At 40.2% G+C, this 17,279-nt stretch overlaps 1 protein-coding gene across 1 annotated transcript in view; it reads left to right on the forward strand.

Annotated features, from left to right (window-relative positions):
- LOC121969800 (E3 ubiquitin-protein ligase RGLG3-like) overlaps positions 1-17,279 on the forward strand; it is a 68,084-nt gene that overhangs the window by 44,853 nt on the left and 5,952 nt on the right. The window contains exons 6-8 of the mRNA XM_042520054.1: positions 13,447-13,544; positions 13,620-13,699; positions 13,773-13,878. Of these exons, the coding sequence (XP_042375988.1) occupies positions 13,447-13,544; positions 13,620-13,699; positions 13,773-13,878 (284 nt within the window). The remainder of the gene's footprint in view (positions 1-13,446; positions 13,545-13,619; positions 13,700-13,772; positions 13,879-17,279) is intronic.

A 17,279-nucleotide genomic window follows, 5' to 3' on the forward strand; every position in this document is an offset into this window, starting at 1 on the left:
CACAATTTAGGGCAAAACCTTAAGTCATAATCATCAACCTACCTAATTTAACACATATAACTTAGTTACTCAACATGTATCAAATAACTAAATCAAAGTACTCACTCAATTAGGAAAACCCTAATTATTGATCAACCTTAACTGATCATCAATTAACTTATCCACATCAAGACATAAATCCACAACGTTAAACCCAAAAACCTTACCTTTCACTGAGATCTAGGTTAACAACTATTGCTAATACAGTTTAGAAATCAAATTACCAAATATATCAACACCTACACCTCACCTTATGCAGTAGTTAACTTAACACAAACCTTACCCAAATTTTCCGATGCCTCAACACTGCTCAAATCCTGGAGAACTTAATGCCGAGATCCGAAGAAGTTGCTGTGAGAAATCAGTGACAAATACCACTGTAATCAGCCAACAAATCCAACATAGGATCCCAAATCAACAATCCAAATACCTAACATGCCTTACCTACTCATTACCCCTTGTTTCCTCTCTGCCACGACTGGTGGCGAAGAAGGAAGACCCACCAATGGAGTCAAGCACGGCAGATGGTTGTTGGACCTTGGCTCGGGAATGGACGCTGGGGCAGAGGGTAGAGGAAGACGTCGCTGTGGTGATCGGGCTGGCTAGGGCACAGAGAATGCCGGCGGCACCTCCGTGCGGAAGCGGCACGGCTAGGGCACGAGTGGCCGGCACTAGGAACTCCACGGCAAAGGCTAGAGCTTCGGGTGGTCGACGGTGGCGTCGGCACTGGGGCACAGACGCGCTTGCGGTGGATCGGCAGTGGCGTCGGTGTGCTCGGCTAGGGCACCAAGGTGTGAGGCAGTGCTCCGTGTGAGGAATAACTAACTCGGCCGGCGGCAGCGTCGGGTAGAGAAGAAGATGATCGGGGTGGCTCGGTGCGTCGCCGGCGGCTAAGTCACAGGGAAAGGAGGTCGGCGTCGGCAGAGGAGAAGAAGAGAAGAGGGGGAACCGACACAGCCGGCGGTTAGGGCTCGGAGGAGAAGAGAAGGCGCACGGGGGGGTCTCGGCGAGGATGAGTGCATCTGCGAGAATGAGAGGAAATAAAGGAAAAGAAAAAAAAATAATAAAAAGGAATTTAATAAATAAACAATTCCCCACTTAAATGGGTAGCCTAAACAGGCTTTTCCGTGCCCCGTTTTTATCCCCGTCAACTCATCCGTACGAGCTCCGAAAAATTCCCGAAAAATGTCCAAAAATTCCGGAAATTCCCTTATTAATATTCGCCTATTTCCGGTATTTTACAGTATGTGTTCCACTCATAATCCTTCTCCTCACTATGTTTCTTTGAGCTATCATCGTCTTTCTCCATCCTATTATTATTGTCTGTCTTCTTTGTCGTCTGTTTCTCTTCCAAAGACTGCAGGTGATGCCTTTGCCCATTCAGGATGGAAACAGGCTATGCTTGATGAAATGAGTGCCTTACAGAGCAGTGGGACTTGGGACCTCATTCCTCTACCTCCTGGGAAGTCGGTGGTTGGTTGTCGATGGGTGTTTACGGTGAAGGTTGGTGTAGACGGCACGATTGATCAGCTTAAGGCTCGTCTTGTCGCTAAAGGCTATACTCAGGTATTTGGATTGGATTATGGAGACACCTTTTCTCCTGTTGCCAAGATGTCTTCTGTGCGTCTTTTCCTGTCTATTGCTGCAATTCGCCATTGGCCCCTTCATCAATTGGACATCAAAAATGCATTCTTACATGGTGACCTGCTCGAGGAAGTCTACATGGAGCAACCTCCGTGTTTTGTTGCTTAGGGGGAGTCTTCTGGTCTTGTATGTCACTTGCGGAAATCTTTCTATGGTCTCAGCAACACCTGAGTGGTTCAAGAGATTTAGTAATCGTAATTCAACAGTTATACGACTGCGAGGTGATCATTCTGCCTTTATCGCCACTCATCTACTGGTTGCATCTATGTAGTGGTTTATGTTGATGATATTGTCATCATAGGTAATGATCATCTTAGGATTTCACAAGTAAAACAACATCTTTTCAAACATTTCCAGACAAAGGATCTCGGCAAACTCAAATATTTCCTAGGGATAGAAGTGGCACAGTCTAAAGATGGGATCATTATATCCCAAAGGAAGTATGCAATGGATATTCTGGAAGAAACAGGAATGTTAAAGTCAAAGACAGTCGACAATCCCATGGATCCTAATGTCAAGCTTCTGCCAAATCAGGGGAGCCTCTTTCAGATCTTGAACGGTATAGGCGATTGGTAGGGAAACTAAGCTACCTTACTATCACTCATCCGGATATCTCATTTGCAGTAAGTGTAGTAAGTCGGTTTCTTAGCTCTCCGTGCAAAGAACATTGGGATGTCGTGACTCGCATTATTCGATATATCAGGGGTGCACCAGAAAAGGGTCTTCTATATGTAGACAAAGGACATACTCAAGTCGTGGGGTATTCTGATGCAGATTGGGCAGGATCTCCCTCTGATAGAAGATCTACTTCTGGATTTTGTATATTTGTCGGAGGTAACCTTGTTTCTTGGAAAAGCAAAAAACAGAATGTTGTGGCAAGATCCAGTGCAGAAGCAGAATATCGAGCTATGGCTATTGCTAGTCAAGAACTTATATGGTTAAAACAGTTGCTTCAGGAACTAAGGTTTGGAGAGGTTACACAAATGTCACTCATATGTGACAACCAGGCCGCTATGCATATTGCCTCAAATCCAGTCTTCCATGAGAGGATAAAGCATATTGAAGTTGACTGTCACTTTGTTAGAGAGAAAGTCATATCTAGAGAAATATCTACTAGTTTTGTCAACTCACATGATCAGCTAGCAGATATATTCACTAAGTCACTTAGAGTCCCCGAATTGACTACATATGTAACAAGCTTGGTGCATATGATCTTATATTCTCAAGCTTAAGGGGGAGTGTTAGAATAATTATAGGGGTATTTTTATCTTTTGTTGTATATCTTCTTTCCTATATAAAGGCCTAACTCGTGGTTCCCAAGAGACGAGATTTTAGGTTTTGCTTTGAATAGTGCTAATTGAACAAGAATAGAAGTGACAGGATAAATTTACCCACCTATATGTACAACAATAGATTCAAGTGTGAAAATGAGTGTGCTCCACTCGAATGTGTATTTACAAGTATAATATGAAAAATAATTCAAGAAACTCAAAATTGATTCTAATAATGATAATGCAACAACAACCAAGCCATTATCCTACTAAGTGTTGCAATACTAAGTAAGGTTGATTATATGGGCTTAATCCTCTACTATATTATCATCTATATTTAATTAAATTTTATTTTATTTAATTATTACTAAGCAATTCTTTTTTAGTCTCTCTCAATTAATATGCGTATTTGTTATTGATCCTGTCCGAAAGCTGAATCAACGGACGCTGGGCACGTGGCGCTCTCCGGTTGCTGACGTAGATCTTCGACCGCTTGTGTAAACTTCCGGCGAACCTGCAAAGAAGTCGGGCCGGGAAAGGGTTCCCGGCGACGACCCTCCGACGCTCAAGTCAGAAAGATGAACAGTAAGAAAGTGGCTCCAGGGATCCTCTCTTGCATACCTCCGGTGAAGTCTAATGGCCTTTATATAGAGCCACGGGAACTTGGTGCACACAAACCGAGGTGTACATGTGTCATATCCCATACCGCAGCATGGGCTTGTCAGAAGAGCACGTCTGACTCCATACCGCTACAGTCTGAGCGTCTTCTTGATGGGACAGCAGAACATTCGATCGCACCATACTGAGTATTGTCTGGTCTTTGAACATGACAGTTGTCACCAATAGGGGTTACTGAGATGACGTCCACACTGTCCTCTACTCTTCGACTTCCTCTTCTCGAATCGACAATCAAGCCGCTCGGTCAGAGCATTCGTCTTTGGTCCGGCGTAGGTGGTCGTCCGCCCGGGAAGGTTGAGGGTCGTCCGTCCGCTCGGCTCGTATCGCCTGAAACCCTGGCCGAGCAGGCAAACGGCTCGGCCTTCAGTCGCGCGTTGTATCGCGGCCGGGCGGCTTATCCGCTCGGCCATATGATCTTCTTTCCTTCCTTGGAAATATGGGCTCCCGGTCAGATGGTTGTCCTTTCGGGTAGGGGTCATTGCCTGGTGATCGGCATGTCCCGCTCGCTCCTCGAGTCCATGGGGTTGACCCCCCTTTGACTGCCGTCCTCCACATGTCGTTGGACTTTCCCTTATGAGGGCCCCCTAGTCTTACCACCGGATCAGTTATGATCTCACATTACCTAATTAGGACATTAATGATAATAATACAAAATCTAAAAGTTAAACTAAAATTTGAAGTTGATGGATATAATCTTGATGTTGTTACTTCGATATAATCCTAATTACAAAATGAATCACTTACTACTATCAAACAACAATTTATTTCCCTATCTTAAACTAGATACGTCAACCAAAAATAGAAATAAAATAATATATTTACCCTGTAACTTTCCCTTGATCGACAAAATAAGGTAGGTGTTTTGTTGATATGAAACACTTGAGCCGATCAAACTTTTAATTTGGCCGATGTGCGAGCGACAACCTTGTTTAAGGACACCGAAAAGCTTGAAAAATGAGGAGGGCTAGAAGTCCCTCACGGATCATCCAAAAGAAGTTGAATAATAGCTATATGCATTGGAAAAGGGTGGAGAGAAAGTTAAAAGGAAGAAGAAGGTCGGATGGTAGCTGTGGGCATAGGAAAAAATAGAAGGAAACAATGAAAGAGGTAAGGGAGGAAAGAGATGACTGATGATGGCTTCTATCAGCTTTGGCGATGACCAATGTTGTCATGAGCAACAACATGTGTTGTCATGTTGTCGTGCTCACACCGACCCCTCGGGTCATCCGAATTGTATGTGGTGGGTGTTGCCACAATGAGGTCGCAGGATCGATCCTCGGAACAGCTGGGGAATAAATCTCCTATCCCCGTATTACACCCTGTCCGTCATATGCTCGCTCGGATGCTGCGATTTACCTCCCTCGAAGACACAAATTTTGTGTTCATTAAAACCCCTGGCATTTGTAACACAGGAACTTTAGTAGACATCCAGGTTCATGTACCCTTAATATTTAAGGACATGAACTCACACTTCATGCATTTCTGGATAGTGGTGCTACCACTTCTACAATTGATGAATCCCTTTTACTATCTGCTTTACTCGACACTTTGATCAAGCAAACCAATAAACCTTTAATTAGTACCCAATTTGATGGCAACAACTCTCCTGCCACAAATTTGTGAAAAATGTCCAACTTCACTTCTATACTAATTCTGGTACTTTCAGTCACCCTCTTGTTCTGAATCAATTATGGGTATGCCCATTACATCATAAACAAATATCTCTAATCCTTGGTCTTAATTTTCTCCTTCCCTATGATAGAGCTCTTTTACTCACTAAGGATTATGTCGTATTCCTTTCTACCCCTGTCATTGCACCTAACCTTTCTGAATATCCCTATGAGGTCCTCACTTGGAAGTGTGGTGATACCCTTGTCCCTATTCCCCCTACTACAAATTCGACTTTTGCCTCTGGTTCATATAAACCAAACAAACCATGTCAACATCAGGAAAACTAATGTCACTTGGCATCTTAAGCCCATATTTAGACCTAGAAGAAGATTTAGTCCTAAGCCACATTCTACAACCAGATACTATCTTATATCCACAAGATTTTATTGGTCCAGTATACTTGCTAACTTTACTCAAAACACAGGACACTTTAGACTCCTTAATTTCTAAACTAGAAAAGTTAGAAATTATAGGGGAAAATCCTACAAAATACTAGGAAAGAGACAAGATATACTGTAAACTAAATATTATTAATTCTGATCTCACCATAAAGGCTCAAGACTTAAAATACACTAACTGGGAAAGAGAAGAATGCAAAACATATATTTCTCAGCTACTTGCTCTTAAAGCTATCCGCGCTTTGAGTCAAGGCATAGAAGTCCAACTTTTATGGTAAATAAAGGCGCGGAATAGAAAAGAGGTCAGTCATGAATGATGCTTAATTATAAACGTCTCAATGACAATTGTCATGAAGCTAGTTATAAAATAACAGATAAAGACCAACTCCTGAATAAAATTCAAAACTCTAAGTGATATTCAAATTTGATATGAAATCTGATTTTTAGCAAGTCAAAATGCACCCTAACTCTATCCAATGGACGTCATTATCTTGTCCATAAGGACATTTTGAATGGTTAGTCATGTCATTTGAACTTAAAGTTGCCCCTCAAATCTTCCAAGATATTTTTAGAGGCATTTCTTCCATTACTTGTGTCTATAGAGATGATGTACTTGTCTTCTCTAAAACAAAAGAAGAACACTATGCACACTTACACATGATTTTTAATTTATTTTAGAAACATGGGTTAATAGTTTCATGAAAGAAAATGAAAATAGCTACAAACCATATAGACTTTCTTGGTAGTGAAATTGGACAAGGAAAGTTAACAAACTCATATAACAAGCAAAATTTTAGACTTTCGGGATAAAATGGAAGAGATAAAGACTCTTAGATCTTTTCTTGGACTTTTAAATTACGCAAAACCATATTTAAAAGACAAAGGGAAAATCAGTGGTCCCTTGTATAACAAAACTTCACAAATTGGACAAAGATATTTTAATGATATCGATCTGGTTAAAACAAATACAAGCTATGTCGAAACAACTCCCTGTGCTTACTCTACCCTTAGATACAGATTACTTAGTAATAGAAATTGATGGTTGTAAAACTGGATGGGGTGGAGCTTTATTTAGACAAATATCTAAATATGACCCAAAAACTTTTAAATCATTATTAGATACTCATCAGGAAAGTACAAAGAAAATGGTATCTTACTTCACTTGACTATGAAATTTTAGCAGTCATCTATTGTTTAGAAGCTTGTTAGACATATGTTGCAAGGTTGAAATCACAATTAGGACTGATTGTGAAGTAATAGTTCACTATAGTCAGCAAAAAAGGGAATTGGAAAAGGATTAGGCTCAAAAAGATGGATTAAGTTTACAGACGCCATCATTAATAAGGATTAAAAATACATTGGCCACATATTAAAGGAACTAATAATTCCCTAGCTGATACTTTATCCAGACTTCTTCAATAATTCTTCTCTTGTCTACAAAACTTATGGAAAAACAAAAGGAGGTAGAACTTATGGATACAAAACTATGAAGTTTGGACCAGGAACTTCAACAGTACTTGAGAAGAGAAGATACTTTCCAATTTGAACTTACATCAAAACTTGATCTAGTGCATCAATGCCTTATTGACAATATATGGAACATCCCTATTTCACCAGGAATAGCAAATCACAAAATTGTTATTATAAATGCTCTCTCCAATTACTTTGTTACAACTATACAAAAACCTATAGGGAAAAAGTTCTCCTGTTATGTTATCTTTTCAAGAATGCATGCTGACTTTACTCAACATGGGATGAGATAAATATGATTCTACCAGAAGACAACAAACCCTCTTATAAGGGTTTCTATCATGTGGATGGAGCCTATGATTTATTTCAGGCCAAACAAGGCCCAAAGCTAAGATGTGAGCTCATAATAACCAATATGTTAATGCCCCCGGGGCAAGGTTGAGTTGGCTAGTACGGGGTAGAGTTGCTACAATAGAGCAAGAGTTCGAATCTCGGCAAAGCCGAGGAAAAAAAGCCCTCCCCGCACTAGTCAACTACAGCTTCCCGATTTACCTCCTCACAGATGGTCGTGGGGCCGACAGTGTGGAACCACTGGGGTGGCGGATTCCATCTTTTGCTACAATATATTAACAAACATCACGCAAGATTAGCATATTAAGTCAATCAACTCCACCAAATCAAAGCGAACAAACACATTAGATCGAATAAGATAGGTTGTTGATAAATCTTGTTATTACATTGTGTTGAAATAAAGAGATTTTGGAATTTTTCATTATTTCAGGAGAAATACATATGTTTATATAACCACACAACCCTAAGCATCAACTTATTTACAAAAGATAAAAAGACTTATCTACCCTTGCTTCTCACAACACTCCCCCTCAAGTTGAACATATATATCAAACATGTTTAACTTGCTAAGAGAAGAGTCGAACACAGCTTGGGGTATGGCTTTTGTAAACATATCAGCAAGTTGGTCCTCAGACTTAACATAAGGCAGACATAGCTCTCCAGAATCAAGTCTCTCCCGAATAAAGTGACGATCAATCTCAATGTGTTTAGTCCGGTCATGTTGTACCGGATTATTTGCAATATTGATTGCTGCCTTGTTGTCGCAATACAGCTTGAGAGGTAATTCAACCTTTAATCCTATGTCTGTCAACAGAAAACTCAACCACAGCATCTCTGCAAGACCATGTGCCATGGCTCGATATTCTGCTTCAGCACTGGATCGTGCACAAACGTTTTGTTTCTTACTCCTCCAAGTTACCAAGTTTCCTCCCAAAAAAGTGCAATAGCCAGAAGTGGACCTTCTATCATCTCGAGAACCAGCCTAGTCTGCATCAGAATAGCATTCCACCTTCAGATCACCACCTCCTTTAAACAGCAAGCCTTTTCCAGGACATGATTTCAAGTACCTTAAAATCCTGTCAACGGCCTTCATGTGGATAGTCTTAGGAGCATGCATGTACTAACTTACTACACTAACAGCATAGGTGATGTCAGGCCTAGTCATAGATAAATAGAGTAATTTTCCAACCAGTCTTTGATACGTTCCCTTTTCCAGACTTGTAAGATCTTCCCCACTAGAACTAGTAAGATCATGATTTACTTCTATAGGAGTAGACGCTGGCCGAGAACCCAGCTTCCCTGTCTCCTTGAGTAAATCCAACACATATTTTCTCTGACATACATAGATCCCTTTTTTTGATCGAGCGACTTCAATGCCCAGGAAGTACTTCAATGATCCAAGGTCTTTAATTTCAAATTCTGATGTTAACTTGGACTTAAGAGTCTGGATTTCTACCTCATCATCACCTGTAACTATCATATCATCAACATAAACCAAAAGAATGGTAGTGCTGTCCCCTTTCCTTTTTATAAAGAGTGTATGATCAGCATTCCCTTGTTTAAAGCCAAACAATATCATGACTTTGCAAAACCTATCAAACCATGCTCTGGGAGATTGTTTAAGCCCATACAAAGCTTTTCTTAGCTTGCAAACCTTTCCTTTTGTTTCAATTCCAGGAGGTGGCAACATGTATACTTCTTCATAAAGGTCACTATTCAAGAAGGCATTTTTAACATCTAACTGAAATAGAGGCCAATCATATTGAGCAGCAAGAGAAAGAATTACCCTGACCGAGTTTAGCTTTGCAACTGGTGCGAAAGTCTCCAAGTAATCTACCCCATATGTTTGGGTGAATCCCTTGGCAACAAGTCTGGCTTTATATCTAATCACTTCACCCTCTGAGTTATACTTGATAGCATAGACCCATTTAGAACCAACCAAGTTCTTCCCCTTTGGGGGATCAACTAACTCCCAAGTACCATTTCTGTTAAGAGCCTCCATTTCTTCGTTCATTGCTTCCTGCCATCTTGAATCCCTTACAGCCTCATAATAGGAAGAAGGTATAGCATGATTTGATAACTGTGAAACAAATGCATGATATGAAGGAGACAAACGAGAATATGAAACGTAGTTGGAGATAGGATGTTGAATACATGACCTGACACCTTTTCTAACAGCAACCGGAAGGTTCAGCTCATTCTTATTTAGAGGTGCGGTTGACTCAACTGATGAGGATAATTACTTCACAGGATCAGGAGCCAGAGCATCCGATTCAACTAGCCGATCAATAGTAGGTTCTTGCTTGTGTCTTCGTCATTTGTAAGTAATAATATCTGGTGAAGACTGTGCTCCCAATGATGGAGCATCTTTTCCCGGTGATGGATCATCTTTTCCCAGTGATGGGGCATCTTTTCTATTTTCTATGACATCCAGTGGAATAGGAGAAGAAATCACTTGAGGAACATCCAGTGGAATAGGAGAAGAAATCACTTGAGGTACAAAGGAAGAGGTAATATTCTCCCCCTGAGGATGAGACTGAGGAGAATAATAGGACTCAGACTCAAAGAAAGTAACATCCTTCAAGATATATCTCGTCCTAGCAATAGGGTCAAAGCACTTGTAGCCTTTCTGGCAAGTAGAATACCCTATAAAAACTCCTCGTATAGAACGAGGATCAAGTTTAGAGGACTTGGGACCAAGAACATGAATGAAACAAAGAGAACCAAACACCCGAGGTGTAAGGGAGAACAACTCTACACCAGGATGAAGAATAGTGAGAGGACACCGGTTCCCGAGACCTTTAGATGGCAATCGATTGATGAGATAAACGGCTGCAAGAACAGCATCAGCCCAGAAATATTTGGGTAAGTGACGTTGAAATAAAAGTGCACGAGCTGTTTCAAGAATATGACGATTCTTTCTCTCGGCCACTCCATTTTGTTGTGGTGTGTAGGGACAGGATGACTCATGAAGAATTCCTGAATCCTCAAGAAAAGTATTTAGAGACTGGGCAAAGTACTCACGGGCATTGCCAGAACGAAGAACCTTCACCTTTGAGTTAAATTGGGTTTCAACCATTCTACAAAAATTTTGAATAAGACGAGGAACTTCGTCCCTGGTTTTCATCAAATAAAGCCATGTACAATGGGTGTAGTCATCAATAAAGGAGAGAAAATATCGATAGTCATCCAAAGAAGTCACAGGAGAGGGTCCCCACACATCCGAATGAACAAGATCAAATGGAGATAAACTCTTCTTTAAAGACTCAGAAAAATATGTTCTACAATGTTTGGATAACTGACAGATTTCACATTGAAATGACTGAAGAGAAACAGAAAAGAAAAGACTAGGAAATAAAATTTTTAAAGACCGAAAAGACAAATGTCCCAACCGAGAATGCCACAAAAGAATTTCTTGATGCTTAGTTTCCAAACACTTGGCCGCAGATTTCAGAGCAGATGTTGTTTCAAGCTGATAATAATAAAGACCCCCTACTTCACGGCCAGTCCCAATCGTCTGCTTGGTCTCGAGATCCTGGAAGACACAATGATCAGGGAAAAAGGTTACGGAGCAGTGTAGTTGTTTAGTAATACTACTAACAGAAAGTAAATTAATAGAGACGGAAGGAACGTGAAGTGCAGAGGATAGGAAAAAATGATCTGTAAGTTTTATGGAACCTTTGCCAGCAATAGTGGCTTTGGTTCCATCTGCAATGATCACTTTCTCCTGCCCAAAGGATAAAGAGTAAGAAATAAAGGAGTTAGCAGCATTTGTCATGTGATTCGTAGCTCCTGAATCAATGACCCAGGGGCTGTAAAAGCTGGGACCAGTAACACTTAATCCCAGGCCACGGATACCTGTGTGCGCTTGAAAGGGAGTAGAGCTGTAGGAGTAGAGGCCGAAGATGAAACCTGAAGCCAAGAGAGAAGATGCTGGAGATTAACAATATCAGTAGAAGACAGTCCAGTGGTAGAAGGCACAGAGGAACCAATAGTCTCTTCATTTTCTATCTTTTGGACAGCAATATTACTACTATTAGGAGCCTTCTTAGCATTGTGCTTAAATTTTTCAGGTTTCTTTTCTGGATATTTTTCCCAACAGAAATCTGAATCATGATTAGTCCTCTTGCAGTGCCGACAAAATCTGTCACCTTGTCTTTTAGTTCCCCCAGGTCGGAACTTGTTCGCAGAACCAATAAAGACAGAGGTTTCCCCGATCGGAGGGCCTATAGCGGAAATCCCCTTGTTGTTCATGGTCCTTTTTCTACCTTCTTCACTTAGAATTTTATAGTAAACCTGTTCTAGAGAGGGAGTAGGATCAAGACCAAGTATTTGCCCTTTTAAATATTCGAACTCTGCAGTAAGTCCATCTAAAAATTTAATAATTCTGTCTTTTTCTAGAAGCTTTAAATATCTTTGATGATCATCAGTGGAACTCCAATTTTCCATCCGGTAGTAGTCAAACTCATCCCACAGCCCCTTCAGAGTAGCAAAATAATTGGTGACTGACATAGAACCTTGTTCAAGTTTGAAAATTTGACTGCTGATCTGATAAGTACGCAGCATATCATGTCGACGTCCATACATCTGCTCTAGTGTCTTCCACATATCGTACGCTGTTTTGTTATGAAGAATGACTTGTTTGATGCCAGAATTAACAGAGTTAAGCATCCAAGTCATTAATTGAATATTGTCACGCTGCCAAGTACGAAAACTAGGATCCTTCTCATCCGGTTTCACTTTAGTGCCATGAAGAATATCAGGTTTATCATGGCCTTCGACATAAAGTTCAACAGCAACTGCCCAAGATGCATAATTTGTCTCAGACAATTTTTCTGATACTATCTGAAGACCAGTGCCTGCCATTGTGAAAACCGGTTGTACCTGTCCTGAAGAAGACATAGGGTTTGCAGAAATCCCAGAGGTTTCGCTAGCGTTGTCCGTCATTAAAAATCACACACACAAAAAAAAAATATTTCTGGAAGGTGCAGCGGCAGCAGATTGGGCCGAAGAAAAAAAGAAATCAAGAGAGGGTGAAGTGCAGGAGCAAAATTAAGAAAGTCCGAGTCTACTGCTGGAGGCTACTGCTGGACTCTCCTTCTTGTGACAGGAGCAGAATATCAACACTGCTGGAGGCTACTGCTGGATTCTGGCCGGTGGCAGGGGCGTCCGTCGCATTGGGTGGAGGCGTCCGCAGCGACGGCGTTGGGTGGAGGCGTCCACAGCAGCAGCGGTGTTGGGTGGAGGCGTCTGCGACGGCGGCGGCGTGCGCGAGCAGAGAGGACGTCGTTCCTGCGGCGGCGGCGTGCGCGAGCAGAGAGGACGTCCGGCGACGGCGTGCGCGAGCAGAGAGGACGTCGTTTCCCCTCTCTCGCCTTCTCCAGTTCCATCGGCAGGCGATCGGCGAAGCAAAGATAGGACCACCGGCAGGCAATCGGCGAAGCAAGAGGCGCCTCTTGTGGTCTGCAGCAGAAACCAGAGGCCAAACGCGGCCAGTGGGCAGCGATGAAGAAGGGAAGAGGAAAGCTTGGTCGGCGCTAGGGCAGAGGGGAAGAAGATGCGCCAGCGGCTAGGGTTAGGGTTAGAGATCAAAACCTTGCTTTGATACCATGTTGAAATAAAGAGATTTTGGAATTTTTCATTATTTCAGGAGAAATACATATGTTTATATAACCACACAACCCTAAGCATCAACTTATTTACAAAAGATAAAAAGACTTATCTACCCTTGCTTCTCACAACACATTGAAAAGTGCCCAGGGTTAGTGATTTATGAGACTTTAAGTTTTAGTACAAAGGAGTAATTTACTAACAACTATGGTTCATTGAGTGATATTTTTGCCATATTTTGTCATCAAAGTTGTTCATCTTCCAGAGTATAAGAACATAGTAGTATCATTATATTCTATGTGCTCATTGTGCAGGCCCTACATCATTTGCCCCAATTATCCACACATCAATTGATGTTGTCAAAAGAAGTAATTGGCAGTATCATGTTCTTGTCATCATTGCTGATGGACAAGTAAAGATATCATTTAGTGTTAATTTTATACTTAGCTTTCTCTGCATACATACACTGTTTTGTTGTAAATTCTAGGTCACAAGGAATCCTGACGTTCCACCAGGAAAATTAAGTTCACAAGAAGATGCAACCATAAAAGCAATTGTTGATGCCAGGTGAAATTTTGTTACAACCATCATTTGTCTCTTTAGTCCTAACTTTCTTCTGAAAAGTGCTTTGATCATTCAGTTACTTTCCTCTATCTATAATTATGGTTGGTGTTGGTGATGGACCATGGGATGCAATGGAACATTTTGATGACTGTATTCCTGAACGTAAATTTGACAATTTTCAGGTGACACATGTTTCAAATGATTATTGTGCTATTTTAATATTGTATTGAACTTTACCAAAAATATGGGTGGAGTTATCCATTTATAGATCACTAGCAGTTAATTACTATGTGCATTAATCATGTAATTCTTCATTCATATTCAAGATTTAAATATGTTTGTCTAGTCTCTGGCTCAGATCAGTAAACAACTATTCTTGTTTTGCACTGAGTCTTTATTATTGACTTAAAAATAACACCTTTTTCAACAAGGATATCTAACTTGCTTACTTGCCTATTGTTGAGTTAGCCTTTTAAATTGAGACTAATTTATGAGAAATTTTTAGTATTCTCTGTGGCAAAATGGTATAATCTCTTTTATCCATCTAAACATATCCTTACTTTGTATATGAAAACGTTATTTTATACCCACAAAGATTTATCTTAGTGAAACACTTATTCAAATATTTTCTACACTAGATCTCAAAAATCAGTTTTATATTGTAACAAAAAACTGATTTATTTTGAGCATGGTTTCAGATGTCATTCAGTATTGGTTAGTACAACTGGAATGCCTCATTCCAGTTGCTGATCAATATTGATAATTTGTTAGCACACGAAAATAGCACCACTCGTGTTGTGACAATTTTGGTAGTACCGACCTAGATAAGGCATATTGAAATGACCCTAATTTTTTTTAATATATATATATATATATTCCATCCACCATATAACATTTCAATGAAATAAGAAGAACCGACTACGATTAATAATCCGCCCCTACATTCAACCCATTACAAGTATGAAAAAGAAAAGAAAGTTTCTAAACCAGTCAAACATCCTGAAAGTCAAAGTTCAATATTACATTATTCTCTTTAAATCATAAAATTTGTTTGCGGTATTATAAGGTCCTTGGGAGTGTACTGCCCAGACCAGTCTGGTCAAGGATCCGAGCCTCCAATGTCATCGGTTTCTTCACCTGCCATAAGCCAAATCCAATGAGTCTAACTCAACACCTCCAACCCATAATAGCAGGAATTTCGTAACCAGTCGTATGCATCATTAAATCTACCATTACTTGAAAATTTATTGTCAAAAAAACAAGTAGACATATAGGCATCTTCATAAAACATATCTTATTAAACTACTTAAAGGTTTCCAAGTTTCCACTTGAGAGGCGGTTCGGGGGAAGGGGAGCCTTGGCGCAACGGTAAACTTGTTGTCATGTGACCAAAAGGTCATGGGTTCGAATCCTGTTAACAGCCTCTTGCAAAAAGCAGGGTAAGGCTGCGTACAATGGATCCTTCCCCGGATCCCGCATGGCGGGAGCTTCGTGCAACGGACTGCCCTTTTTTATTAAACTACTTAAAGCCTAATAAACATCTATATCATTAAACTACATAAATCTCAATAAACATTTATATCATTATCTACATAAGGTTCAATGAACATTTATACCATTAGGCTACATGGAGCTCAATAACCATGCATATCATTAATCTACCTAAAGCTCGATAAACATTTATATGATTATCCACATAAGGCTCGGTAAACATTTATGTCATCAAACCCAATGAAGCTAAATAAACATCTAAAATACTTGTTTTTTTAAAAAATGTGTTGCGCTTACTCATAACGTCGCCCCAACTCCTAAACTTCCCCGGGCGTAAAGTGACCAAATATTCATCAAACCTGCTGCACACACACACCCTTCAATACCCCTCGAAAACTTGTTGCAGCTACCCCTCAACCTTGCTGTACACAACCTCAATAGACCCATCAGAATCTGCTACGTACGTTTCCCCCAAACATCCCTCGAAATCTGCTGCACACGACTTCAAATGACCATCTAAAAAAAAATCTGCTACACACAATTGCAATTAACCCTCGAAAATATGCTATGCATAACCTCCAAATGCCCCTCGAAATTTGCTGCACACGACCTCAATTAACCCTCAAAAATCTACTGTGTATAACCCAGATATCTCTCAAAAACTTGCTGAGTATACAGGTTCAAAGGCATAGGAAGAAAAGTCGAAAACCTGCTGCGTATACAGATTTGAAGGCGTAGAAAGAAAGGTCAAAACCTATTGCATATTCAGATTCAAAGGAGTAGAAAGAAAAGTCGAAAACCTGCTGCATATTCAGATTCAAAGGAGTAGAAAGAAAGTCCAAAACCTGTTGCGTATACAGATTCAAAGGTGTAGAAAGAAAAGTCCAAAACCCGCTGCGTATACAGATTCAAAGAAGTAGAAAGAAAAGTCGAAAACCTGCTGGATATTCAGATTCCAAGGAGTAGAAAGAAAGTCCAAAACCTGCTACGTATACAGATTCAAAGGTGTAGAAAGAAAAGAGTTTAAGAGGTGCCTTTATGCTTGGAGGCTTGGTGTTGGCGCAGGTGGTGACGAGGAGCAACGTGGGGCGCCCCTTTGGGCTTTGGCCTCGTTCTTCCTTCCAAGGTCGAAGCCTTCTCTCCTCTTCCTACTTGTCGTCGAGATCTCTCCCTCTCCCTTTCTTTTCTTCTGCCGAGACCTCTCCCTCTCCTTTTTTTTCTTTCTTTCTTTTTTATTTCCACCACCCCTCTTATAAGAAACTAAACCCTAGGGTTGCGTCCATTCCTTACCAGTTGGATCGAGCCCATGAGTTAATTAGTTGGTTAATAGCAATTTAGCCCCTTTAAATAAAATTAAAAAAAGTTTATTATCATGTTCCCCCTTGAATTTTTCTTTTAAAAAAGTAGGACCTTACACATATCTTGGTTGGTACTGCTTTGAATGATTCTCTTCTTATAACTCATCCTTCAATTCATTTGTTGATCATGGGAAGAAGATTAGAGACGAGTGGGAAAGTAGGGAAATACTAGTTAGGCACCAACAATCATGAAGAGTGACGTTGTAGTTAGAGAAATAAAGATGTATCCATATCGTGTGCATGTGTCTTTTAATTTCAGTTGTGCTAGTCCAAGTTCAATTTTTATTGTATGGATGCAACGAGAAACTAATTCCAATTCTAGATCTTCTAGGAGCACTGGTTATCTAGCTCTTGAAAAAATGTACAATGATCTCACTAGGAATGCTAGGGATGTTAGAAGAGATAATGCTTTTATTTGAAACACAATACTTATTATACTATTGTTAGATAAAAATCACTGAGATGTTTATTACATTTCTATAACTTTTATTAATATAAAATTTTTAAATAATTTTCTAAAACAAGCTAAGTGGAAGAGGATTGACAAATTAAAACTCGTTTGAGTTATTCTTGACACATTTTAAAGTGCGTCAAATTTTAACACTACATGATATAAAATCTAAAGCAAGGTTGAAACTCTGACATAGAATAGTACTTTAACTCATGGTTGGTAGAATGGGCTAATCTCAATCTAAAGTGACTAAGTAGTATTGGGATTAACCACTAGTGATTCC

Source organism: Zingiber officinale, chromosome 4A (genome assembly GCF_018446385.1).
Source record: "Zingiber officinale cultivar Zhangliang chromosome 4A, Zo_v1.1, whole genome shotgun sequence".
NCBI classification, from domain to species: Eukaryota; Viridiplantae; Streptophyta; class Magnoliopsida; order Zingiberales; family Zingiberaceae; genus Zingiber; species Zingiber officinale.